Source organism: Capsella rubella, unplaced genomic scaffold, assembly GCF_000375325.1.
Source record: "Capsella rubella cultivar Monte Gargano unplaced genomic scaffold, Caprub1_0 scaffold_7, whole genome shotgun sequence".
Classification (NCBI taxonomy): Eukaryota; Viridiplantae; Streptophyta; class Magnoliopsida; order Brassicales; family Brassicaceae; genus Capsella; species Capsella rubella.
The window spans coordinates 6415544-6441401 of NW_006238917.1; the positions used below are offsets into that span (position 1 = coordinate 6415544).

Here is a 25858-nt window from a genome sequence, read left to right on the forward strand (position 1 = left end):
AATAAGGTTGGAATTGGACTTACCATAACACGTAGACTACCCGCATGCATGGCTAGATTAATAACGCAACAAATTATTCCGACCATCAGAGTATTCCAATGCCATTTACTATCAATATGGTACGATGGGATGAACAGAGCAAACGAGAGAATATCATTATTAATGCATTAAATTTCTTTAATAATTATATAGTTTTGCTATTTGTTTCTTATATTTGCCTAGATTTTACTTATGTTTTGCTATTTGTTTCTTACATTTGGCTTAAATTTTACTTATGTTTTGCTAGTTTTGGTGAACTATTTTTTTTTCTTTTATTTTTAATATCCAAATGTCTGAATGAGATCATAAACTCCGAAGCCAAAAGAAGTGGATCGGAACCAGAACGGAGCCTTATTTGTTGGATACCTTATTGAATCATAATCTTTAGAAGCAAAAAAATTTGGAATAGAATGGAATCAAACTAAAACCGACTCAAAATGCCTAACACTTATTAACATATATTAAAATTTTCTAATTAAAATGTTCTTTCTCTTAAATGTATTACTATTGCTTTATATACTTTCCCAATTCCCCGTAAGATTCTTCGTGTAGTTTCGTAAAAATACTCAAATGCTTATCACTTATAGGATAGGAGTGAGTATCATGACATTGTATCTAGCGGTATATTTTTGGTATTGTGACCAGGCAAAGCAGCGGTTATTAATCGTCAAGTTTCTGATAGCCGAAGTGGTGTTTGTGGTTGCATTTGCAACCCTGACCCTAACTCTGATAGATTCTAGGGGACTACGACGATTCGTTATTGGTGTTTTGTTGCGTGTGCAACATAATCATGTATATCGCTCCGATATCTGTTATGATAAGTTTAGTTTCTCAATTTCTAAAATTAATAAATATCTTTTATAAAAATATGTTTTCACATTAACAAATAAATGACAATAAATTGCAGATTAAAGTTGTAAAATGAGTGTCGAGCACATGATTTTCACATTAACAAGCAAACATCGCAAACGCTATTGTTTGGAGCTTCGTGTCATTTCTTCCCCTAGATCCGATTGTGTTTGCAAGTATTTTATTAATTACATGATCTACATATGGTTAACTTTTCTTTTTTCCTTTATTATTAATATTCAAATGTCTGAGATCATAAATTTAGAAACCAAAAGAAGTGGATCTAAACCAGAATCGAGGCTTATTTTTTGGTACATTATTGAATCATAATTTTTAGTAACAAAAAATTTGAAACCAAATGGAATCAAACTAAAACCGACTCCAAATGTCTAAAGTGACTTAAAAATTTGATACTGTTAACACTTATTCATATGAAAACCTTCTAATTAAAATGTTATTTCTCTTAAATGTACAATTACTATTGTTGTAAGAACATTTAATGACATTGACAACATATCAATATACATATTCAAACTTTCTTTCTTTTTTTAACTCTTATCTGTTTTGTTTTTTTTTGTCATCAACTCTTATCTGTTCTTTTTCATATAATCAATCATTTTAAGGATAAACATTCAACTTTTATGGTAGCTTCGATTAGAATTTTGATTCCAATTTTTTCACTAATATTTTTATTTCATTCTGTATATGCATTTGTTTTTCTAGTCATAGTCTTTAATGCCTAATGTTGCCTATCTCATTTGTCTGGATTTTGACTTTTAATCACCAAAAAATAGGAAAAAAATCTGTATTATCCTGTCACTGTGTCAGTCAAATGTATGTTACTAAAAATGATTCTGACTTCATAAGATTACTAAAATCAACTCTTTAGATAAGAAACTTTTTTTTTTTTTTAGATAAGAAACTTGGTTATAAACATGAATCTAAAACAAACACAACACCACCAATAACTGGAAAAACAAATATGAAAAGTCCATCCAAAAAATTCGTTGTTTTCTCTATAATTTTTTGCTATCTCATCAGTTCTTGTCATGGATTCACTCTGTTTCCTAAAACTGTTGTCACCGTCACCAACAATATTATCCCTCAAACACCTTTGACAATAAGTTGTAAATCTAGAGACGATGATCTCGGTGAGCATGTGCTGCTGTTTGGGGAAGGATTTCAGTGGAAGTTTAGACCAGCCTGGTTCAGACAAACATTTTTTACCTGCAAGTTTGTTTGGAATAACCAGACTAAATGGTTTGATACATATAGACCTGACAGAGAAAAAGGCAATTGTCTTCGATGTTATTGGTCTATTAAGGCTGATGGTCCATGTATTTCAGGATACTTCGACAAACATTCTAATAGGTGTTTTCCATGGAATTAAAAGTAATTACTCTATTTGTAAAATTCTGTGGGTCGTAACTATATTATTAATATCAATATTTTAATGAAATCAATAATATTTGGTCTTTCAAGACATTTCTTGTTTTGTGTGTCTGAATAAATTTGAGTAAAATTTGTTTTTATTTCAATAAATTAGGTGAATTAGGTATATTTGATAAAAAAAAAAATACATTCAGCTTGAATAAATGAAAAGACAAACACACACTCTCGATGGTACGTACGCAAAAAGTTATGCATGAGTTATGAAAATGTAAACGTGTCCTTATTTTTATCAAATGTTGTAACCAGCTCCCTTGCCTTACAAAGCTGGCGAATGGGATTTGGTGATCAGTTCTGGCCGTAGATCCACTTTTCAGCATTGCTGGTGTAAGAAACGAGTTCTTCAGGCTTGAACCACAAGCTGATCTCGTCTTTAGCTGTCTCAGGTCCATCGCTTCCATGGATTATGTTCCTGCAATTTCCCATCAACACACACAAACAAAACCAAATCTATAATCTTCTATAAGGAACGAACTAAACAGGTATATACAATGCAAAAACAATAGAATGTATGTACCTTCCAACAACAACTGCGAGATCGCCTCGGATAGTTCCAGGTTCAGATTTCTGAGGATCTGTGGCTCCAATCAGCTTACGTCCGTATCTAATCACTCCTTCACCTTCCCATACCTAAATCAAGTCTCAGCGTTTATTTTTTTGGATAATGAGAGCTAACCAAATCTGTTTTTTGGTTCTCAAAGTTTTGAGTGAGAGTTGCTTCTTTACCATGGCAACAACAGGGCCTGAGCTAAGGAAGTTACACAAGCCGTTGAAGAAAGGTCTCTCTTTTAGATCATGGTAATGCTTCTGTGCGAAACCCTTTGAAGGTACCATGACTTTGATACCTACAAGCTTGTATCCTTTGCGTTCAAACCGGGAAATGATTTCTGATATCTGGTGAGGAAACCGTAAGATTAAAGAGCTTTTGAGCATTTTCATAAGATGTAAGGACTGAAATCAAATGAAAAATAACCAGCGACGAACCAGTCCTCGCTGCACTCCATCAGGTTTTATAGCGATGAAAGTGCGTTCCATCTGATAGAAACAGAGAAATTTAGTGAAAAGGGGAGATCAGGGATAACCAAGAGAAAGATATATCAATATGTCTTTGCTTTGAGGATATATTACCTCTGCAGCAAGTACTTCCTGATCTTGAAGCATGAAAGCTATATAACAAGAAACGATAAAAAGAAAGCAAGGTGGATAAGAAGAAGTCGTGGAACAATGTTGAAATTAGATATCATTTTTGAGTTATCAATGTTGAAAAGCCTAACTATCATTAAGTGTGCTACCAAAGGAAGATGTGAGTGTATGTCCTACAGAATATATTCTTCAAACAGTGAATCAGAGCCAACATTATGTATGTAAAACCTGCAGCAGGAAGTGCGAGGAGTCCGGTAATCCAGCTCTTAGAGGCGAAGCCAGAACTCGATTTTCCAAAGCTAGATGCATACTGAGGGACTTTTCCAGATGCATACACCACTGTCGCTGCACCAATAGCTCGGCCTTCTGAAACATATTATCAATGTAAAAATTATCAATAATATCGATGTATCCACAAAACGTTAATGAAAGATGTGGAATTATCAATAAACAATCTTATGTAGGCAAATCAATCATGAGACAAAAACCTGAACATGAGAGCCTAATTTTGTTTATTCTATAGTTTCACATAAAATGTGTTAACATGTAGCATTCTCTTACAAGAATATCCCTACAGAACCAGCCACATAAGTGTCATATTCAGAAAACAATAAGGGTTATTATCTTGAAATGATGGGAACACATGTAGGATCATGTATAAGCTTTGATCAAATAATTTTGATTGAGAATGACTCAACAGATCACTGATTCGATTCGACCGAGAGGACGATAAAAAGTGATGGTAAATTCAGAAAATATTTGACGCATCTATATACATATATCCTCCCATGAAGTTTATCACGTACCTGAGAAGAGACGAGCATTCTTGGCTGAAGAAAGAAGAGACCTGGCTGCTCTAGAAGCAGATCTGCAGATCTGGGAGCTCATCTCTCTTATTACAAAATGCGAGAGGACTGAGATGAGGGATGTGAAAAAACAGGAGACTCTAAAATGAGACCCTGTTGGAGGATTTTATACCAGCATGCCATGTTTCAACCGAACTGGCATGGGTCAGTGTTGGTTTGGTCGGATCAGAGAAAGACTTAACGGCTCAGGATTTATTGCCTTTCTAATTACTTTGTTTCCAACTAGATTTATAGCCTATTCAAGAAACGAATGTATTCCAATGTCTTTATCAGCTAAAAGAAGTATACTGAAAATATTGTAATCACCAGTTCCATAAAAGAACCTTCTATTGACGTGAATTCTACTACATCTAAAGTAAGCATTTTATATACATAGAAATGAAAACTATACAGAGCAGTGACTAATCTTCAATTTATTGAGGAGCTTTGCTTGATCCGTTTGGTAACTTTTCTTCTATTTCAATCTTGCAATCAAGGCGCAATAACGACAACCACGAATCAACCTAATATCATGCAAAACCGAAATTTGATCATGTTCAAACGCTGTAGGATCTCTCAGCAACAAATTAGTGTGTTAGATGTATATGTAGTTGGTTCACCTGTGTTTTAGAGGTGCTTGAGCACTCAAATCTTAGACCTTGACGGGTTAAGATGTAAAAGCAATGATGGGTTTCATCGAATTCCCTAGTGTAGGTAGGTAACGAACCAACTTCTACAATATCCGCCAGCAATGTTGAATCTTGAGGGCTTAAATCTGCAATGGAGAGTTTTAAGAGACAATACAAGACGAATATAAATCTGAAACAAGGTTGTAAACGTTAAAAATTAACTCACCTGTTGACAATAAATAGAAGAAAAGACATGGGCCTTGAAGGACGACAAACCGAGGAAGCCAGTCGTCTACTTCTGTATCATCTATTGGTGGTGGTTCACCAGGCAGAGCTGCCCAACGCTGAAGTTAAACAAAAAAAAGAGAGGCAAATTTGTTATATAAGATACGCTAACTTTGAGTCTTATGGATCGATGATAGAAGTAATTCAGGGTAAGACCCTACACTTCGGATAAACAAATAGCCAGATAAACGAGCAGAGCGCAAGACTTCATCCACATGTTCCAATCTATGGAAGGGTACAGAAAGAAGAAAGTCAAATAACCAGTTTTGATCTGAGTATGGAATAATGGAACAATATGAGCATTATTGCTTACTGGGCTTTGAGGTAAGCTTCTCTTTCTTCCAAATCAGAAAGTTCTGATCTAAGTGATTCTAACTCCGCTGCTGAAAGCTCAACCTGCAAATGAGAGATGTGATCAGGAGATCAATCTCAAACTTTGACGTGGTGAATCAAAAACAAAGAAGAAAGGTGTGAGACTGGAACCTTATCTTGACCGTCTGAAACCCAAGGCAGCCGGCGAAGAGTGAACAAGTTCAACATAAGTGCTGCTCTTTTCAGTTTTCTACGAGTCCGTGACTGACTATTTGACCTACTCTAAAGCAAAGCACCCATGTCAGCTCAAAGATTCCGTTTCTAGCATATTGGTGTGCTAACAAGTTACCTCTGAGGAAGATCGTCCTGTGGCTGCGAAGATGATGGAGTATTGTCTTGAGAAGATTCCGCGTTGGGACTAGGAGCACTAAAGTAATCAGGTAATATGTTTAACTTCCTAGGAGTACCATCACCCATGAATTTTGGCAAATGAAACGATTTCAGAACCTTCCACCAGATGACGAATTAAAAGTAGCAAGAGTTCCTTCATTCAAAATGAAACTACTGGTTACTATCACATCTTCTATATTCAACAAATCCGGGAATAATTTGTATGCCATTGTGACAAACTACATAAGTTGACCCATAAGAAGTCAAACAACACAGTTGAGAAAACTCATCTGAGCATGATCTAATCTAGATTATGATATGAAGCAATCACCTATACAAATTCTAGCATCCTTGAACACTTAATCTTGCTAAGTGACCTATCTCAGTCTCTGTGGTATGCTTATTCTTATCATATAACTAATGCAGAAGAATCATCACAAGAAAGAAACATACATGTATTCTCTAACTTCATTGCTGGAAATTAATAATACCAATTCACAGAACAATTTGTTAATCTCCTTTTTATAAATCTAAGCTGTAAAACAAAAGCAGCAGCAGATATGATTCAAGTTTCTGCAAACAACTCTTCTGAAGTTTATAAGCTCAAAGTCAAAAGTTACAGAAACGGAATTCTCTGGAAATAGGCAAAGAAGAAAACCCAAAAATTGAAAACCCTAAACCAAAACACAAAAACATAATAGAATCTCCGAGAAAGTAGGATTAGCTAGAATGACGATCGACAGAAGTTGTTTATACGTACCTACCTGATCGAATGAGAGAGAGAGCTTGAAGATGAATCAATTTTAAAAACAAACTCAAAAATGTGATTTCTGTTTGTAAGGGAAAGTGTTTTGACCCAATTGGTTTTTTTTTTGGTTGCTGCTTCAGCAAGACGATGGAACAAAAAGACGTTTGTACCCCCTAGTTACTTCAGCCAGCCTAAACGAACGTTCATCTCCATCCATATCAGCCTAAACGAAAACATCATAAGCTTTCTCATTTTTGTGTTTTGCAAGGGGAAACATACTTAAAATCAACATCAAAGTAGCAGGTTGTGATACACTTACTGCTTCCATTAAGAGTTTACCATTAATCATGCTCTTAAGTGTTTGGTGATGCTGATGAGTTTAAAGGACAGCCTAAGACAAAAGTAGATGGATGTGTAATGATGATTTGGGAGTATGGGATTCCAATTATTAATGTCGTTGACTAATAATATGCTTTATCTTGTTCTTGCTGCCTTTTCTCAATCATCATCAAACAAACCCACACTATTAGGCATTACCGATACGTTTAATCACCAAAGATCACATTAGCGATATGTTTCATCTAGGCCCATAGTATTATACAGTATTTGGATTTGGTCCTTCTAAAGCACAAAGCCCAAATGTCACCACTCTTCCTCCCAAATCATTATTCGAGTCGAGACAAACCATCAGGTCCACCAAGTTGAAATAGATAGAACTCATCTAACTGAAATCATGATATGTGGTCATTATAACAAGCGAATCACACGCTTCTTCCTTGTTTCTTCTTCTTCCTATCTCCCTTGGTCAGCAGCTCTAAACTATTCTGCAGACGAAAAAAAAGTTATGGCGACTTCTTCGATCACTATACCGACCATGAGAACTCCGATTCATGGATCAAAATTCCTAGGCCAAACCCATCAATTCTCAACTGCAAACCGGTCGATTTTCCCGCTTCCAAAGCAGCAATCAAACGTTCATCAAGTAAAAGCCATGGGTAAATTCAATCTATGGGAAGTGATGGGAGGAAGAGGATTATGCAACGGAGAGAAAGGTATTGAGAAGGAGCTCAAGAGGAGCATTGAAGATGAGCAAGAGACATCAAAGGCTGAGAATGGAACAGAGGAAGAGAGTGATGACACTAACTTGTCATTTAAAGTACCTGAAGACGGTTTTGAGAAAGAAATGATGGGTCTCACCGGAGGATTTCCAGGTGGCGAAAAGGGATTGAAAACGTTCATTGAGAAAAACCCACCACCTCCACCACCACCACCCACAAAACGAGGCACCGATGTATCCGCGGTTGCTGCAGATAAGAAACCAAAAGCACCCGCGCTACCCCTTCTCATGCCCGGGATGATTGCTATAGTCAAGAACCAGAACAGTCCGTATCACATGTACTGTGGGATTGTGCAGAGGATCACAGATGGAAAAGCTGGTGTCTTGTTTGAAGGAGGAAACTGGGACCGTCTCATTACATTCAGGCTTGAAGAGCTTGAAAGAAGAGAGAAAGGTCCACCGGGTAAGAATCCAAAGTCTTGTATCCTTGAGCCTCTTATCGAACAGATGCAAAAGGAGGAGGCAGCACCATAAGTGATCTGCCCTTCTCTGTATGTAAGTTCCTGTGAATGTATATGTAACGTACCTTTGTGTCTAGGCTACGAGATTTCTGACTAGTTCTAAAAGAGCTTCATCATGTGATATAAGATATGAATAAACGATGAATTCAAACCCATAAAGCATAACAGAAATTAGAAATGCACTCAATCAATAATGATTCATTAAAGAAGTTAATAAAACTGCAACAAAGTTGTTTTATTGTGTAATTGGTTGTTGTAAACATCAACCATATCAGTTACTTGACTAAAGAGTATATTCTCTGTAAATGGTAAAGATGAGAAGAGGTCCACCATTTCTAGTCAATAGGTTGAATGATCAAAGGCAGCCTCCCAACTGTGAAAATTTGCAGAAAAAGAGAAGAAGTTAGAAACAGAACAATACTAACACATACTAAAGAAAGCAAGAAACTCAAAATTCTTTTCTTATTTTTGGTCCACAAACTTTATAGTTTGGTCACATCAACCGCAATAAGTGTTCTACGCAGCTAAACTAAAAAAAAGAAGTAAATATGAAATGTTGGAATGAAACATAAACCGTGAAATATGTGCAAGACTTATCTAAGCTGTTATTCATGTTCCAATGAAGTAAGTTACATACCAAAATGGCTTCCATTTCTTCGTTTGGAACTGGTGTACGCTTTGGCTGCGATGATGCCTTCCCGCCCATAGTCTTTGGGACGTTCAAATTGGAGAAGAACAATGTATCAGTCTTTCCCTCTGAAGCTGCAAAGTTCATTGCATGAAGTTTTCCATCAACAAAGGAGATCATTACCAAAAACAAAGCTAAAACATAAAAACTTCAACAATGAATCGAGATTTAATTCCAGGTTGATAACAGACAAGGATTCGATTCAATGACCAAACAAATCTGTGTATCATTGAAATCTTAGGTACCTAGAACACTATTCAAATCCTTTAATTCATACGGGAACAGATCGAGGACAAAATAATCCAGGACAAAAAGTTCTATCCAATATCTGATTCGTGACGATGAAGACCGTACACACACAAAAAATTCGAATCGAGCTAGAAAAGGCTGAGAAAGGTCATGAAAAACGTAAAACACGAAGGACGATATAAGATTTTGGAGGAAATCAAAAACCTGAAGGGTTGACATGTCGCTGTGGGAATTTGATGCGAGGGATCCTCTTCAAACCTTGAACAACGTTCATCTTCTCTCTCTCTCTCTCTCGATCTTTTCGCTCTCGTCCGTAGTACCAAAGGAGAATGTTCTTCAGACGGCGACCGGAAAATTTTACTCTGGTTGAAGTTGGACTTTTTCGAACCTTCTTCGGGTTTATTTACAAAGTTGGGCCACTATACCTTCGCAAGGCCCATATAAGCATTATGACCTACTTATAATAAGCCTAGTTCCCAATTTTTTCAATCTAATTTATGTTATCATGGAATTATATGGAAGATTCGTCTCAAGTCTAAATCAAACTAGGACAATTTTTTTTTCTTTTTATTTGTTTGACTCAGTCCTATGTTTTGTTTTTTGAGTTTGATGGAAAAGGATAGAGAGAATGATATAATTGGTGTTGTCATATTGTAATGAGATATCAGAATATGAGTGTTTGATGGAAAAGGAAAAGGGTATAGAGAGACTAGAGAGAATCATATGACTTAGTCAAGCGCAACAAATAACTTTATTGGGTGGTTGGTCGTAATCCACAAAAGTCTGATAAGCTTTCAACGCGTTATCTCAATGACAAGTAATTAACCACTCCTTTGCCTCTAACTCTTTGTCTACCACTGCTCAAGAATCCACCATACGGATACGGTTCTATAATAAAACTACTTCGATCAAATGTAATACTAAGTCCGATCCAAAGAAAAAAAAATTGTTTTTTTAAAAAGGCTAAAAGAATTTAAATTAGTTTCCAACCCTTTGGTTCTTTTGATATATTTGTGTTTTGAACGAAAATGTTTGAGATGGGATACATGTTAAATAAAATAATATGTCGTCTTATTACGTAGCATTTGAATAAGAGCAAGGAGCAAAGCATTGGATGTATCATTTAAAGAGAATTGTGGCTCAGTGGTGCGGGTAATGCAGCCTAGAGTCGACCATATGTGAAAACCTTGTCTGCATTGAATGGAAATATGGTGGGGACTGTGGTGGAACTGACCGGAACATTTCACCAGTGTAAGTGTATGGTGGTGGTGGTTGTCTCGGTCCAAAAAAGGAAGGAGGAGGGTATGGTATGGGTGTTGCAAAGCCAGGCATTGCTCGAGGTGGAGGATACACCATGGGAGGTGCACCAACGTTGATTAAGGGTGTTAGACTGCCATTTCCAGCCCTTACTCCTCCATGGTGCCAATTTGGGGTCGCCGCAAAAGGCTCCACCTTTGATTTACTACTTCTCTTTCCAAAACACAACAGAAGACAACACTTTGTTGGTCTCTCCTCCTCCTTCTCCATTGCATTGTTTTGGTTTTGTTCCGGGGTACTAGGAACATGGGAAGAGTTGTCTCCAAGAACAGAGACAATCTCTGCCTTTTTGCCCCATTTGTTAAGCTTATGAAGTAATATCGTTGGGTTGACGTCACCTGAGACTGTTAAGAGCCCTTGTACTGCGTTATACTCAACTGCACTCACCCCTGTTTCAAAAATAATATTAGCATATTTGACAGCAATTTAGCCTTAACAATGTTCACTAGTCCCTACCAAAAAAAAAGCAATGTTCACTAGTGAATTTATTACCAGAGACACTTAGCATCTTCCTTTTTGCCTTTGTCTGGCAACCTTTGCAACATTTGAGTCCAACTCTCAGAACGCAAGTCTACAACACATTAAAGAAACAAAATCTCGTTAGCAAACTCTAAAAGGAAATGCAAAAAAAACCTCGAGAGCGAAGAGAGAAATAAAATATTTAGTCGAACCGGTGGAGATTGGTTTGCCATTGCATAAACACCTCCACTTGAAACTTTAGACAATGCATGGGGTATACTGTATATGAATACGATAAGTTACATTCCAAGTCCATATATAGACGTTTTGATCTATTGCTGGAATTGGTGTATATTCCGCCTGGATTATATTGTTTCCATATTCTCTTGATATCATACCAAACAAAAATAAATCCAAAATCTGAATGTGTGTTATTTGTTACTATATTAACATAATTGACAATTACAACAACTGTATGGATACACTTCACATTCACAATTGGTATATATCTTCGTAATCAAATGTTGACCTCCTTTTTTATTTAAGATTTTCACGAACCAAACCTCTCCGCCTAGTAGAAACCGTGGCTAGCTAGCTTCTTCATATTGAGAAAGCAATAATAGAGGATTTGGAGTTTCTAGTAACGGAAGATACATACAATTGTTTTGGGGTATATGATCATGTTGAGTGTCTTAATCCGATCCAATTTATCTTCTCATTTTGAGTAATGACCAAATTCGTGTTTTATTTATGTAGATTTGCATACTTAAACTTGACCTAGAACATTGTAAATATCTAGTTGCTATGGTCGAACGTGACTTTACGCCAAAATTACATAAAGAATATGTGACAAAACACTTATTTTCATATATTTTTTTATCTAGCTAGATTGTGGATATTACTTCAATTATCATGGTGTTTTTTTTCTTTTTAATTTAGTTAGACTGATTCAAAATGGAGTAATTGACCATGTCATACAGAAGAATCCCCCCAGAGGCACGGCACCATATATTTACTTGTGGAAATGTTGAAAGTTTTATCATTTAAAAGTAGATTACAACGTCTGGTAGTTGATTATTCTGATGGATAATTTTTGGAAATTGGATAATAAAAGTGACAAATACACTTAAATGTCATTTTCAGATTATAAGCAACATATTATGAGATAAAACTTGAAAAGTCATGGTAAGGCTTTTTGACTGATAAATGATGCATGACATATTGACATCGTCACTTTTACTTGATCTACCTTAAATTCATTCATTAGACCATGACTTTTAACTCCAAACCTTCAAACTCATGAGCAAATATTCTCAGATACTTATGTAATAATGTATTATGATAGTTAGTAATAATTGATGTTCTCTAGTTTGTACCCTCTAATCTCATCAATTAAACCTAACTTTCTCTTACGTAACTCAACATCAACTGTAAAACAAATTAACTTGTCAATATTGTTTGTATGATATATGCATGCTAATTGCTAAATATCTAACGTAAAAGATGGTTCTTATTATACCCTTTTGCATTGCAGAGCAAAAAAAAAGAGGAATAATTAACTTTTAGTATCCCACGGCAAATTGACGTCATTGTCGTAGCCCAAAGGACACTCCACTACGTGTCTGAGACTCTAAATAATGGTAAAGTTGGTCGCCTATATAATACCCTGCCCCATTTCAATATTTCAATATATAGTAAAGAAGAACTTTCAAAGATAACATAAAGGTCTCTCTCTCTTTTTCTCCCTCTCTGTATTTGCTAACATAGAAGTTCAAGAAGCGGATAAAAAATGTTGGATTCTTTGTCAAAATGCTTCAACAGACTTCAAGAACGGTACGAAAACGTTCTAGAAACGAAACCTATTTACAGAGACGACTTAGACATGACGTTGCCTCTGAACGGCTCTGAGGTCTCAGTAGAATCGACCAAAAAGTATCGGTGCTTGGAGAGAGCCAAGAGGATCGACAAGTCGCTGAGGTTCGAAGCCGGAGAGGAAGAAGATGAACAGATGAAAAAGACTCCGGCTAAGCCACGTAAGGTTGTGAGGTTTCAGTTAGAGAATAATAAGATCTTCGAGCCGAAGAAGACGGTGAGGTTTGATCTTGATCAAGAACTGGAACCGAAGGAGAAGACTCTGGAGGAGAAAGAGAGTTTGAAAATGGTTGAAGGGGATGAAAAGGTTTTGAGGGTTAAGATCAAGATGACAAAGCAGGAAGCTCAAAGGCTGTTGTCGAAATGCAAAAACGACAGCGTTTTCGGTTTGGAGCACCTTGTGGACCAGATTGCACACGTCCCTGCTCATCAGCTTCAAGTCGCTATGGTAATGGTTGGTTGTAATGATGAGCGACAAGGAAATGGCTGCTGGTTATCCCAGCTGAAATAATTTTACAGTTAATTATATTTATCAGAATTTTGTAGTTTTAGGGTAGTATCTATTATCTAGTTATATCATGTTTGTGAATATAGTTTGTTAAATATCAATATAGAAGTAACAGGGTGTTGGGAAATATTTCGTTGTTGTCTCATAAATAAGAATGTGTTAAATTTTTGACATTAGTATATTCCAACACAAAAAACCTCTGTCACAGAAACAAAGCATAGAACGTTGAACAAACCATGAGTTATATTTTCCAAGGCATATGGTGGAGATAAGTTGATTGAACAAAATAAGTGAAGCCGAATTCATGGATTACCCAATTATATATCCCTATCTTTTGTTAGTTTCTTACCATGGTGTTTCTATACACAAATATACAATTGAAGAAGATGTTTTCTTTTTATAGAACAGAAAATTATATAGCTAAAGCTAATGTATCAAATATTGTAAATTTTATTGGTCTCTAGCTACGATAATATGAGTTTTGGACTTTTTATGTAACAACTCGTCCAGTGGGATCATCCGCCATGTGGCACATCCCGCCACATGGCATCCTTACAGCGCTGCAGCGCATCGACCATAACCTCTCTCCTATGGGACCAAACTGCGCAGTCCACTTGCTCGCAGCCTCCTGGCCCACTAGGTAGGTTATTGGTGCGCCTGGCGTTCCTCGAACTCAGGTCCTCACCCTTTAACAACCTTCCCACTTGACAAGTTATTACCAATTGACATTGTGTTTGCTATCCTGGTATTGATATAATTTCTACAGAAAAAGGTAAATGTTGATTAGTTTTATATTATTGATCATATCTATGTAGTCTCTTTTTCTACATACATGTCCAAAGAGAGAAGAGGACAGATCAGCTGGGTCCTTCATCACAGGTAGATAATAGTATAATTTTAGATAATAATGGTGGTAGTAGGACGTATTAATAATTATTCTTGTAACAGTTATGCGTTGATTAATGTTGTGGTTGTGGGTAGGTTTCAACAAAAAGCTTAATGTAAATTAATTAGAATTGACAATCAACTACCCACACTTTTTAGTATAAAGCATTTTCCCCCTCTTTTATGCAAATCATTTTTATATATACACTTATTTGATGCACAAGTCACATAAAGTTATCGAATATCAGTGCATGTACTTCCATTTTTCGAAATGGCATTGAGATATTTTTCAACTAATCTATGCATCACTTATAGTTAAAACCCTAACTTAATCATCACCACATTGGTTAATTAAAGTATGGATTTAGAAGCAACAAAACAAATTTATACTACAACTACTACTTTATTTATGTTGACAAACAGAAAACCTTACATGACATACGAAAATAAAAATACATAATTTCGTTTTTTTTTTCTTTGGATTTTCTCTAGGGTAAATAAGCCTTTGCCGATTTCAAACACTCTGAGTCAAACACAATTCTCAGGTGAAAAAAAACATCCCTCGGTAAAAAAAGGGAAAAACAATCAGCAAAAGAGCAAACTCCCCTACAGAAAATCCTATTCAAATAAGAAAATAAAAGAAAAAGCCTTAAAAAAATCTCTAAAATGAAGAAAAAAAAAAAGATTAAAGAAAGTGATTACGAAAGTGTTTCTTCAGGCCATTCAGTGATTCTTTCCAACGACGGCCTCCACTTTCTACTTCTCCGGCGAGACTCCTCCTCTTCCTCAGCCGCCTTAGCAGCCGCTTCTCCGGCAAATCTCTCCGCCTCTAACTCCCTGAGAAAATCTCCAAAAGAAGCCAAAGTTGTTTCTCCTTTGCCTTCGACGTTGCCGCCAGCGTTTAACTGGAAGAGAATGAGTTTCTCCAACTCATCTCTTCTCAAAACAATCTTCACTTTACGATCCTTTCTCTTGTAATCTTTCTTCATTACTTCTTCCTCTTCTTTAACCATTTTCTCAATCTTGTTTCCTCCCATCATACAGTTTCCCATTTTTTAAAAATAAAATTTTAAAAGTAGATTTAACAACAAGAACAAAAAAAATAAAAGTACGTACGTACCCACAAAAAAAGGTTAAGAGGAAGAAAAAAGAAAACTTGGGATATGCCCAAGAAAAAAAGTCTTTCTTCTTCTCTTTTTTTTCTTCTTCTGTGTGGGTCAAGTTGATGGATGCTTGAAGAGTTGTATGGATCATTGCGTGATGTTGAGTTTATATATAATGCTTGTGCGTTTCTGTTTAATGTATGGATCAATAACTCATGATAAGGATGCTGATCTGTTGGATTCATTTTTTAATATAAAAGTATATACTATATATCATTGTTATTTTAATTGATTTTTCGACCAACCAAAAGTTTGTTTATGCGGTTATGTGATGCTAATTCCAGTTTAGTTTAGTTAACCATATATAAAATCAAATTGAAACTTTTAATTATGATAATCGAATTGAAACTTTTAATTATGATAATCGAATTATACAAAATTAAACTATATGCAAAACAAATAAGTAGACTACTTACTCCACTGCAATATATTTGTGAAGAAACTGAAATTAACTGAAAAGCTAAACACGTCAACTTCAATAAGCTAAATAAAGTAATTAGACGTCACCAATCAATGGTGATATAGCGAGAGAAGACGATATTGCTAACAACATTAACGGCGATGGCTTAACTAATTAAGCTGACGAATCGTGAGACCTTTTCAGATCTTTCAATTGATTTAATTTGCGAGTTTGTTGTTATAAAATCTTTGATAGAAAATAACGTCGTATTCTTCTTCTTTTTTCTTTCTCGTAATAAGTTAGGTTATTAAGTTAATCAAAGTTCATACTAGTCAAAAGAAAACTATACTAATTCAATTAATATCCAATGCGAGTACGTAGAAACTGTTCATGCACGCATCATAATTTACTGCATATTGTATAAGAATTAATTTGGCTAGTAATTAATTAATATACTGGACATTGTACTTTACTACCTTGTAATCCTATCTTAGAAAAATACTATTGTTTTCGTAGAAAAATAATTATGATGAGAGTAAAAGACATAAGAAGGAAAGTACATGTTCTATCGGGTTAGTTGGTGTCTTTAAACCAAACCAAAACCGTGTTAAAACCTGGCATACTCACATTTATACCAACCACCAACCTGTCTTGTTCATTTTTATTATAAACGTCGTTAGATTCAATAGTCACATATAGTAGTATACTTTAATCCGAATATAATCACTCATCTACTCATTAAATAAGTGTTTACATGTTACATAGCTTGTGGTTGTAGTTAGATACATTCATATTCGTTTCCCTCTCAGAGAAATATTCAATCAATTAATAGAATCCAATCATTCATAGTATGATCTGTTTCAGAACAATGTCAAGCCCATTTCTTTTTTGAATTATTCTCTCCGGATTTTACGGACCAATAGTACAAGATCGATTTTAACAAAAATAACCAACAAAACCGGTTTCTTAAACTCAAATCAAAACTAGATAACCATTTCACGAAGTTTCAAACACTCTCATAAGACTAAAAGGTACACAAAATACAGTTGAAACTTGAAACCGTTGTAATGGCTACATCGTTTGCTTAAGTGTGCGATTGTGATGCGATACCACACTTGAATCATTTATTCTTATAATAACATTTGATCACCAAATATAATTTCACCATAGTCTAGTCCTACAACACATGTAAACGTAAAAGCCTCATTAATAAGCGATCTTGTCAAGATGATCCTATCATTAAGCACCACGCGTTATATAATAATTGGAGTGCATCAAATTCTTCTCATCAATGGGAGAAACTTCGTGGAAACTTACAAAAGGACGACATGTACGTGGAGGTGTCACGGGGGTTGTCGTTACTTATTCTTCCCTAAGGGGCCACGACTCACGAGCTTCCAACTTTGATCAATATTTTTTTATTTATTAGATCAACAATAACTTATGTCGACAAAAATAAAACCAATAACTGAGGTGAAAGTATTCTGTTCTTGTTTTGTTTTGTAGCAAATACATTTTGTTGGTCAGGCAGTAACAGATCTCATATTCTACTCTTATTTTATATGATCGATCTCACATGCAAACTGAATTTGGTTTTTCGAAGCCCAAAACCTAAAATATAAGTACTTTTAATGGCCCAATTTAGAATAGTTGTCTTCTTCTTCTAGGTACTAAGGCTAGCTCTTCTTTTAGCATGCTCTAGAATAAAGGTATGCAGGAATGCTCAAGTGGGACATTGTTACAGAACCACCTACACTCAGACAAAGGAGCATATGGGATGCGAAAAGTGTGGTTGCTGATCTTTAGACTTCCTTTGTATGCCCCAAGGGGTGGTCTTCGGTGACTATAAGGATCTTTCTGATTTGGAGAAGACGATCATTGTGTTATTGTTGCTCCTGTTCCTTGCTTCTAATTTTTGTTTAGGCCCTCTCTATTATGAGTTGTTTAGATATCTCCTTTTAGCATGTTCAGAGTACTTCATGCGTTGGTCATCTGGCCTAAGCGTTTCTTACACATAGTGGAGTTTCTTTGTAATTCAAAATCAATGCAAAACCAGTTGAAAAATAGTAAATAGTAGTTCTAGAACTAATAGCTTATATATAATAGTCAACTGTTACAATTACGCTACAAACCTCATACACTGAAGTAAAGAGTTTTTTTTTTGCCTAACTTAGAAAATAAAGATAGACCAGAGCAGAGGAACAAGGAACCTCCTCACTTCCCATTTCAAACTAACGAAACAACATATCTAAAGAAAGTTACCATCAGATGAAAAAAGAGTTTTACTACCTTAAAATCTCATAACTCTCCTCTCACTCCATCCTTTTGCGTTTGTTTTTCAGATTTGAAAACATTTGGTCGATATCTGCAGATGTTATCGCCTTTGACGGCCCACCACTACCAGACTCCTACATAAGACAAAAAAAAAACTCTTAGATGAGAGTTCCTGAGAAATGTAATCAAATTTTTTCATAGAGGTGACGATATATACCAGTAAACCCTTCAATTCATCTTTGAAGTCTTTGATACCGTGAAGGATTTCAACTTTGGCTACGTGGTCGAGATTATTCAAAAGATCAAGTGCTTCACCTTCTTGTTTCTCCAGTTTCTCTGTTCTTCTCTCTTTCGCCTTCTTCTCGTACTCAACAATTGTATCCTCTGCATCAAGTAAATAGCTTACCTTTCTCTGCTTATACATCTCAAGACACTTTTCGCATCTGCATAGGATGTTCCTCCAGTTTTTGGACAAAAACAAAGGTTTCTTCTCAAAATCAGGAAAGGAGTTTATATCCGTCCCAATAGCACAACCATTGGCAGGAACGGGTTCAGAGTCAATGATCTTCTCAGAACATTTTTGCACAACAGATTCCACTGCTTCAGAACTGTTCTCAAGATTGCCAGGTTCAGATTTACTGATCTTCTCAGAACATTTACGCATCACAGATTTCTCGGCTTCAGTACTGTTCTCTAGCTGGCCGGGTTCCGAATCCATGTGGGTTTTGTTTGACTCAACTGTCTCTGAACAAGCATTAGCACAACCTGTGGAATCTACTTGAGCAGCAACCCACAATTTCTCAGGATAACGTGTCAGAAACGAACAAAGTGGAGAGCAGTTTTGACAAATGAAATCCTCATAGATCGGCTCGCCTTCTTCATCTCTTGGAATCTGTTATAATAACAATAGAAATTGAACTTAAATGCAAAGAAAAGTCAATCGTACACAAGATTAAGCACTGGCCACTGACCTGGCTACCAACACTGTCTGAAGGTTTGAGACCAAGATGCTCCTCGTGAAACCAATCCTCACAGAGACAGCACTGTATCATCTCCACTTGTTCTTCCACATTTGGGTCAGGGTAAGGTCGGCCGCAAGTGCAGTACAAGCCTTTGAAATTATGGTTGTAAGAATTCTCAGAGTTTTCTATATCTTTGCTAGGGAGAAGCTTACACGCTAAAGTTCCAAACTTGGAGTTCCCACAATCACATCGAAAATTTCTCTTAGTCCACAGCTCCAAAAGCTTCATAACCAGAACAACAATGTTCAAACCATTAGGAAACCAATAAACACATCGAAGTCAAATTTGAAGGTACATAATCGGGCTACACATGTACCAAATATTTACCTCATGGCCATCATGACAAGATAGGCAACAAGCAGTGCAAATACCAGCACCCCCCTCTGGTGTACATGTAATGCATGAGAAAATTGCTTGTCTTTTCATGTAACCCTTGGGGTAAGTACACTCATCTCCCTCATCTCCACCCAACACCAAATCCGCTGCCTTCACACCAAGAATCACAAAAGCAGTTAATGAAAGATATTACAGAAACACAGACACTAGTGTAGTAGTACAAACAGATAAAGAGACGCAGACAAATCATAACTAGTAAGCTCGAAGCTCAGAAACTGTACAATAACCCCATCCAAAATACTGTATTAGATTCAGAAAGCCGGTGAATTGAAGGTCGCAATTCAATTTCTGGACATAACGGAATTCAAATTTAAAGGCTTCCGCAATAGTGTTAACATAAGTAGACAAAAACCCCCAAAATCAGGAACCTATATGTCCCTTCAAAATGACTAACCAAGGAGTGAAAATGGGGGAAAGTATTCAACTTTAGTAAGAATCATCAGGAACATGTAAAATTGATACAATGGAGAAAAGAGAACCACATTACCAGCTCTTCTGCGTCCATGCGTTCGATATATTCATTGATCGTTATAGTTCCCTCAGCGTCATCCTCTTCGAAACCACCCGATGCCATTTCCGCAATCACTCCTCACAAGAAATCCAGCTGAAATCACCACCAAAAACATGAAATTGGATAAAAGTAACGCCACTTGAAAACCTCAAATGAGAAATTCCCTAAATTCCTTGGAAAAAAATAAATGAAAACCCTAGATTCTTCAGCGAAAACATAAAACAAAGTAATGTTAAATCGGAACATACCCAGTAATTGATGAAGTTGTCAGACTTGAAAAATACCTAAAGGTTCTCACTTTTTAAGACATAGAAGAAAAACCAAGGCAGAGAGAGAAATACTTTGGGGGAAATGAAGGTAATAAGAAGCTCGCTAGCACACAAGGGTTGGGGAGAAAGAAGGATCTATTCTAGCGTAGCGATACTAAAAAAAAAAAAAAGTTAAATATATACAGCAGGGACTTTATTGACATTTTCCCGCTAAACACTATTCCCCTTTTTCCCTCCACGCTCTCTTATATCATCAACTAAAATTCTAAAATATTGGGCGCTGGATACGATACGAGAGTTTACATGTAAAATATGTACTCATTTGTCAAATGAAGGATATCGCGATTTCAAATTCGTGCTAAAAAAATTGATATACGTTAATATCATTGATCTAGTCACTGATTTGCGAATTACTTACATTTCATGTCTTTTTTTTTTTTTTTTCGACAACTTACATTTCATGTCTACTTGTTGATTTTGTTTTGTTTTTCTGTTGTTTTACCTGCTAAAAATCTAAATTATTGGCTAAATCTAAATTTCATTCGGATAAGATCATAATATTGACTGGTTCACAAAAAAAAAAAAAAAAAAAAATCATAATATTGACTTTATTGGGCTTTATATGATGGTAGGAAGCCCATTAAGAGGTTGAATATGAACTTTGACTTTTTGACAAGTTATGGTCAGCGAAGAGCAACCAATCACAATCGAAGTAGGCAGGCCAGGCGTATTTATTAACTTGTTCTCCTCCGATCTGCACAACCGCGTGGACCCTATTTCTCTCACACTTTTCCCCACGATTCAGAAGAAAGAAGAAGAAGTTTCTGGTTAGTTTGATCGATCATGGCGGAGCCGGAGAAATACATATTCAAGGTTGAGGAAGGCAAAGAAGGTAGCGATGGTAGACCTTCAGTTGGACCTGTTTACCGCAGTATCTTTGCTAAGGACGGCTTCCCCGAGCCGATCGAAGGAATGGATAGTTGTTGGGATGTTTTCCGGTGAGTTTTTTTTTCCTTTTGAGCTCAAGCATAGATCGGGAGTTTTGTTTTTGCATGAGTCCCCTGCTGAGATTTTGAGCTCCTGTTGACTGATCGTGGAAATGGTTCTGACTTAGTTTTGAAATTGTTTTCAAGTAGTAAGGACTATAAAGTTTACTTTCGTATACTGTTTATCTGGGTTTTTGACTTATGTGTGTTTAAGTTTTGCGGATCGTAAGCAGATCTATTTAAGAGCTCTAATCATTAGAAATGTAATTTGTTATTGGTTAATCATTTTGCATTAAAGTAATTTCGCCATTTTTCGTTTTGAGTGCCATGTGGTTAATTTTTAGTTGCATGTATTTTGGTTGACAATTTTTATGATTTGTGTCGTCTATTTTGGTGATATTGTTTGGTTGACCTTTTTTTTTTTTTTTTTTGTAGTGGAGAAGTATCCAAACAATCCAATGCTTGGACGCCGCGAGATTGTGGATGGAAAGGTGTTGTTGCTGTTTCCATTTTTTTTTTGGCTTTATTTTTTTTGTGTGAAGTAATTACGGATTTATTCACTTGTATTTGATTCTTCTCAGCCGGGTAAGTATGTCTGGCAAACATACCAAGAAGTTTACGACATTGTCATCAAACTCGGAAATTCTCTCCGAAGTCATGGAGTTAAGGATGTAAGATCCATCTTTTCCTTCCTGATTATCTATCTTTCGTATCATTATTTCCTTCTTTTTTCTGCTTCAGATGTGATTGGTTTCACAGTTTCTTAATCTTGTGTTTGCTGATATGTGGGATTTTAGGAAGCAAAATGTGGTATCTATGGTGCCAATTCTCCTGAGTGGATTATAAGCATGGAGGTAATCTATTGGCTGGATGGATCATGATAATATCATTGATTGTGTTTTGTAAGAGACTGACAGTGAAATTTTGATTTAGGCCTGTAATGCACATGGACTCTATTGTGTTCCGTTATATGATACACTAGGTATGTTTTTTCAGTCGTTTCCAATTTATACCAGAAGGATAAATGCACAGTCAGTATCCAGTGGGCTGCCACAGTATTTTTAGTTCTTTGATTTGTCATTTTCGCTGTGTCTTAACTATATAGGTGCTGGTGCTGTGGAATTCATTATTCGCCATTCAGAGGTTTCAATCGTCTTTGTGGAAGAGAAAAAGATTACTGAGGTACAGTAAGAGTACATCTCTAATGTAGTCATGTTAAATGTCTTTTTTATCACTTTTATGTATCAATGACCGTGACCAGATTTTATACTTTGGGGAACTTTTTCTCATCACTTCCTTTTCCTTTTAATTATCAGTTATTTAAGACATGCCCAAACTCGACAGAGTACATGAAAAGTGAGTAATTCTTTTTTTATATTTTGATTCTCGTTTGGCCTTTAACTTATGATGCTTATGATCGAATGTGCTTAATTATAAGTACAGCTGTTGTGAGCTTCGGTGGTGTCTCACATGAGCAAAGAGAAGAAGCTAAAAATTTTGGGTTGGACATATATGCTTGGGATGAATTTTTGAAGCTGGTATGAAACTTATCATTTGCTTTTCCTGAAATATACTGATTATGTGAGTGGTCTATTATCTATGCTTATCATGTTTTTACTTTCCAATCACGAATGTTTCCCCCAGGGTGATGGAAAGCAATGTGATCTCCCCATCAAAAAGAAAAGTGACATTTGCACGATTATGTATACTAGTGGAACCACTGGTGACCCAAAGGGAGTGATGATATCTAATGAAAGTATTGTTACACTAATCGCCGGAGTGATCCGTCTACTGAAAAGCGCTAATGAGGCCGTGAGTTTCCTTCTTGCTTTCATGCATTTGTCATTATCCACAAAAAAGCTGCAATCATTTAGTTTCTCTTGTACCTGCCTTTGTCTGAATCGTTTTTCTTTTTGGTTGTGCAAATCAATAGTTGTCCGTGAAAGATGTGTATCTTTCTTATCTTCCGCTTGCCCACATCTTTGACCGAGTTATCGAGGAGTGTTTCATTCAACACGGTGCTGCAATTGGCTTCTGGCGTGGGGTCAGTACAGCTCAAAGATTATAATTTAAACCAGTTTGAGTTTGTTACTTTAACTTTCTCTGGGTTGTCTCCTTAGGATGTCAAATTGTTGATAGAAGACCTTGGTGAGCTTAAACCAACTATCTTCTGCGCTGTACCTCGTGTCCTGGATAGAGTATACTCAGGTCAGATGTTTGAAATATCATATGTTCCAAGTATTTTCAGTTCCCCATCTGTTTATTCCAAATATCTGTCTCCGAGCCTTTACATTCATACCACGTTAACCACCCAAATGTAAATATTATTCTCAATTCCAAGAATTTTCTGTTAGGCTTACTTCTTTATTTCTTTGGTGAATCCTCTGCACGTTCTAATTATGTATATCCTAATTTTTTCTCTTGACTTAACCGTGTTTTATCACATTGACCTATTATGTCCAACAGGTCTTCAGAAGAAGCTTTCTGATGGTGGATTCTTGAAAAAGTTGCTGTTTAATTCTGCATTTTCCTAGTAAGTCAGAATTCTCGTTGCTTATCTGTTTCACCTATCTATGTTAGATCTAACACACTCTAACATTTGCAGTAAATTTGGACATATGAAGAAGGGACAGTCTCATGTGGAGGCCTCACCAATGTGTGACAAACTTGTGTTCAGCAAGGTAGCAAAGTTCATTAAAATAGCCTGCTGCTAATTGGTACACATATTTAAAGAGGCTACCACTCTTCCGTAAAATTTCATAGCAACTAATTTATTGCTTTCTCGCTCAGGTTAAACAAGGACTCGGAGGCAATGTGAGAATTATTTTATCTGGAGCTGCTCCTCTTGCTAGTCATGTAGAGTCATTTCTGAGAGTGGTGGCATGCTGTCATGTTCTACAAGGATACGGTACCCATTCACTAAACTGAATTCTTTAGATAGTAATTAACTGCATAAACAAACCAGTTTCAATAAAGACACTATTACACATCAATCCTATGAATGTGAGCAACAAATGGACTATTTTTCTGTCTGAACGTATTACAATTGAGTCTCCCCATGGGTCTTTGCCATTGAGTCTCCCAATGATTCTGTTAATCGTAGTATATTAATCCCTCATTAACAGAGAATGTGATTAGTTAACTGTTTTCTCCTTGTATGATTATTTTTATGTAGGTCTTACCGAAAGCTGTGCTGGAAGTTTTGTCTCGCTGCCAGACAAGCTGGACATGCTCGGCACAGTTGGTCCACCAGTGCCAAACGTTGATATACGCCTTGAGTCTGTCCCTGAGATGGAATATGACGCTCTTGCAAGTACTCCACGTGGTGAAATCTGCATTCGAGGAAAAACCCTTTTCTCTGGATACTACAAACGTGAAGACCTCACAAAGGAGGTTCTCATTGATGGATGGCTGCACACAGGTATTCCTTTCTCTGAAGCTGTATTCAATTAATTTAGAATTAGTTAGAATATCGGTTTCTGGAATCCGGTGGGTTCTTCTCAGTTCTCACACTCTTCTTTTCATACTCTCAGGTGATGTCGGTGAGTGGCAACCAAATGGAAGCATGAAGATCATTGACAGAAAGAAGAATATCTTTAAACTCTCACAAGGAGAGTATGTGGCGGTTGAGAACATAGAAAACATCTACGGTGAAGTGCAAGCTGTTGATTCCGTAAGTATAGCTGCAGTTTTTAGTCTTCTCCCTCACATAGGTTTGGTAGATTCTCATCTAATCACTTTTCATCAAAATTATTAGGTGTGGGTGTACGGAAACAGCTTTGAGTCATTCCTAGTCGCAGTCGCCAATCCAAACCAGCATATCCTTGAACACTGGGCTGCAGAAAACGGTGTGAGCGGTGATTACGAGGCTCTCTGTCAAAATGCAAAGGCAAAGGAATTCATACTAGGAGAACTTGTTAAAATGGCCAAAGAGAAAAAGGTTATTCCTAGATATTTTTTTTTCATTTGAGTTGACCATCAATGGATTCATGATTCGTTGTTGTCTACATTTATATCATTTTATTTGATTGTGTTTGATTTTGCAGATGAAGGGGTTCGAGATCATCAAGGCAATTCATCTAGACCCTGTGCCGTTTGACATGGAACGCGATCTTCTTACGCCAACCTACAAAAAGAAAAGGCCTCAGTTACAAAAATACTACCAGGTAATACAGAAACGCTCAATTGCGTATTGTAACATCTAATAAACGTCAAAATCTACTGCCATTTTTATTTAGTACTAACACGGTCTCTTCCTCATCTGACAGAGTGTGATCGATGAAATGTACAAGACCACAAATGAAAAATTTGCTTCCAGAGGGTAGATTCGTCCTCATGGTCGGTCTCTTGCTTACGTTTTCTTTGGGTCTCTTGCAAGACTGTTAATACTTAATTGGCTCTTCTTATCATCTGTGTACAATATTTTCGGTCTTTCATACTTTTATAGCGTCAGATCACAGCCGCTAAACCTCTTTTATTTGGAAAAATCTACTTTAATGTTATCTAACTTTTCAATAAAATACATGTTAGCCATATCACATTGTTTAAGTGGAAGCTAATATCCGATCAAACAGACAATACATTACTTTTCA

At 36.3% G+C, this 25858-nt stretch overlaps 9 protein-coding genes across 11 annotated transcripts; 3 read left to right on the top strand and 6 right to left on the bottom strand.

Moving 5' to 3' along the window:
* Positions 1-2411: 2411 nt before the first annotated feature.
* On the bottom strand, positions 2412-4539 carry LOC17880306 (nucleoside diphosphate kinase IV, chloroplastic/mitochondrial). 2 transcript variants are annotated; one of them, XM_006284385.2, is made up of 7 exons: positions 4287-4539; positions 3709-3843; positions 3466-3503; positions 3322-3372; positions 3064-3231; positions 2855-2967; positions 2412-2749 (listed from the first exon to the last, which is right to left on the bottom strand). In XM_006284385.2, the coding sequence occupies exons 1-7, from the start codon at positions 4366-4368 to the stop codon at positions 2626-2628; spliced, it is 711 nt and encodes a 236-aa protein (XP_006284447.1). In that variant the 5' UTR covers positions 4369-4539; the 3' UTR covers positions 2412-2625. The 2 variants fall into 2 exon arrangements, with proteins under 2 accessions (XP_006284447.1, XP_006284448.1); XM_006284386.2 differs by having other exon boundaries at positions 3709-3846.
* Positions 4540-4655: 116 nt separating this feature from the next.
* Positions 4656-7103, bottom strand: LOC17879793. 2 transcript variants are annotated; one of them, XM_023778721.1, is made up of 9 exons: positions 7009-7103; positions 6706-6912; positions 5901-6095; positions 5723-5828; positions 5553-5635; positions 5401-5464; positions 5181-5298; positions 4946-5100; positions 4656-4849 (listed from the first exon to the last, which is right to left on the bottom strand). In XM_023778721.1, exons 3-9 carry the CDS (start codon positions 6026-6028, stop codon positions 4760-4762), a joined length of 744 nt encoding a protein of 247 aa, XP_023634489.1. In that variant the 5' UTR covers positions 6029-6095; positions 6706-6912; positions 7009-7103; the 3' UTR covers positions 4656-4759. The 2 variants fall into 2 exon arrangements, with proteins under 2 accessions (XP_023634489.1, XP_006284429.1); XM_006284367.2 differs by having other exon boundaries at positions 6702-6912.
* A 335-nt stretch (positions 7104-7438) lies between these two features.
* On the top strand, positions 7439-8372 carry LOC17880583 (NAD(P)H-quinone oxidoreductase subunit S, chloroplastic). The gene has a single exon (XM_006285529.2). It carries the CDS (start codon positions 7534-7536, stop codon positions 8278-8280), a length of 747 nt encoding a protein of 248 aa, XP_006285591.1. The 5' UTR covers positions 7439-7533; the 3' UTR covers positions 8281-8372.
* A 73-nt stretch (positions 8373-8445) lies between these two features.
* Positions 8446-9540, bottom strand: LOC17879157. Its single transcript, XM_023779551.1, has 3 exons — positions 9409-9540; positions 8905-9029; positions 8446-8640 (listed from the first exon to the last, which is right to left on the bottom strand). The coding sequence occupies exons 1-3, from the start codon at positions 9476-9478 to the stop codon at positions 8623-8625; spliced, it is 213 nt and encodes a 70-aa protein (XP_023635319.1). The 5' UTR covers positions 9479-9540; the 3' UTR covers positions 8446-8622.
* Positions 9541-10344: 804 nt separating this feature from the next.
* LOC17879887 (heavy metal-associated isoprenylated plant protein 42) lies at positions 10345-12570 on the bottom strand. Its single transcript, XM_023778037.1, has 4 exons — positions 12566-12570; positions 11188-11259; positions 11014-11093; positions 10345-10910 (listed from the first exon to the last, which is right to left on the bottom strand). The coding sequence occupies exons 1-4, from the start codon at positions 12568-12570 to the stop codon at positions 10345-10347; spliced, it is 723 nt and encodes a 240-aa protein (XP_023633805.1).
* Positions 12571-12685: 115 nt separating this feature from the next.
* On the top strand, positions 12686-13489 carry LOC17880511. The gene has a single exon (XM_006284497.2). The coding sequence runs from the start codon at positions 12770-12772 to the stop codon at positions 13361-13363; it is 594 nt and encodes a 197-aa protein (XP_006284559.1). The 5' UTR covers positions 12686-12769; the 3' UTR covers positions 13364-13489.
* A 1130-nt stretch (positions 13490-14619) lies between these two features.
* LOC17877805 lies at positions 14620-15486 on the bottom strand. Its single transcript, XM_006285129.2, has one exon. The coding sequence runs from the start codon at positions 15295-15297 to the stop codon at positions 14944-14946; it is 354 nt and encodes a 117-aa protein (XP_006285191.1). The 5' UTR covers positions 15298-15486; the 3' UTR covers positions 14620-14943.
* Positions 15487-17864: 2378 nt separating this feature from the next.
* Positions 17865-20420, bottom strand: LOC17879293 (putative E3 ubiquitin-protein ligase UBR7). The gene is made up of 6 exons (XM_006283712.2): positions 20260-20420; positions 19988-20104; positions 19432-19590; positions 19054-19326; positions 18300-18974; positions 17865-18216 (listed from the first exon to the last, which is right to left on the bottom strand). The coding sequence occupies exons 2-6, from the start codon at positions 20072-20074 to the stop codon at positions 18121-18123; spliced, it is 1290 nt and encodes a 429-aa protein (XP_006283774.1). The 5' UTR covers positions 20075-20104; positions 20260-20420; the 3' UTR covers positions 17865-18120.
* Positions 20421-21028: 608 nt separating this feature from the next.
* Positions 21029-25801, top strand: LOC17877763 (long chain acyl-CoA synthetase 4). The gene is made up of 19 exons (XM_023779282.1): positions 21029-21278; positions 21694-21757; positions 21848-21937; positions 22064-22120; positions 22200-22248; positions 22372-22448; positions 22583-22622; positions 22710-22804; positions 22911-23078; positions 23200-23310; positions 23387-23474; positions 23733-23799; positions 23872-23947; positions 24057-24174; positions 24442-24687; positions 24800-24939; positions 25024-25206; positions 25313-25432; positions 25535-25801. The coding sequence occupies exons 1-19, from the start codon at positions 21124-21126 to the stop codon at positions 25589-25591; spliced, it is 2001 nt and encodes a 666-aa protein (XP_023635050.1). The 5' UTR covers positions 21029-21123; the 3' UTR covers positions 25592-25801.
* Positions 25802-25858: the final 57 nt, after the last annotated feature.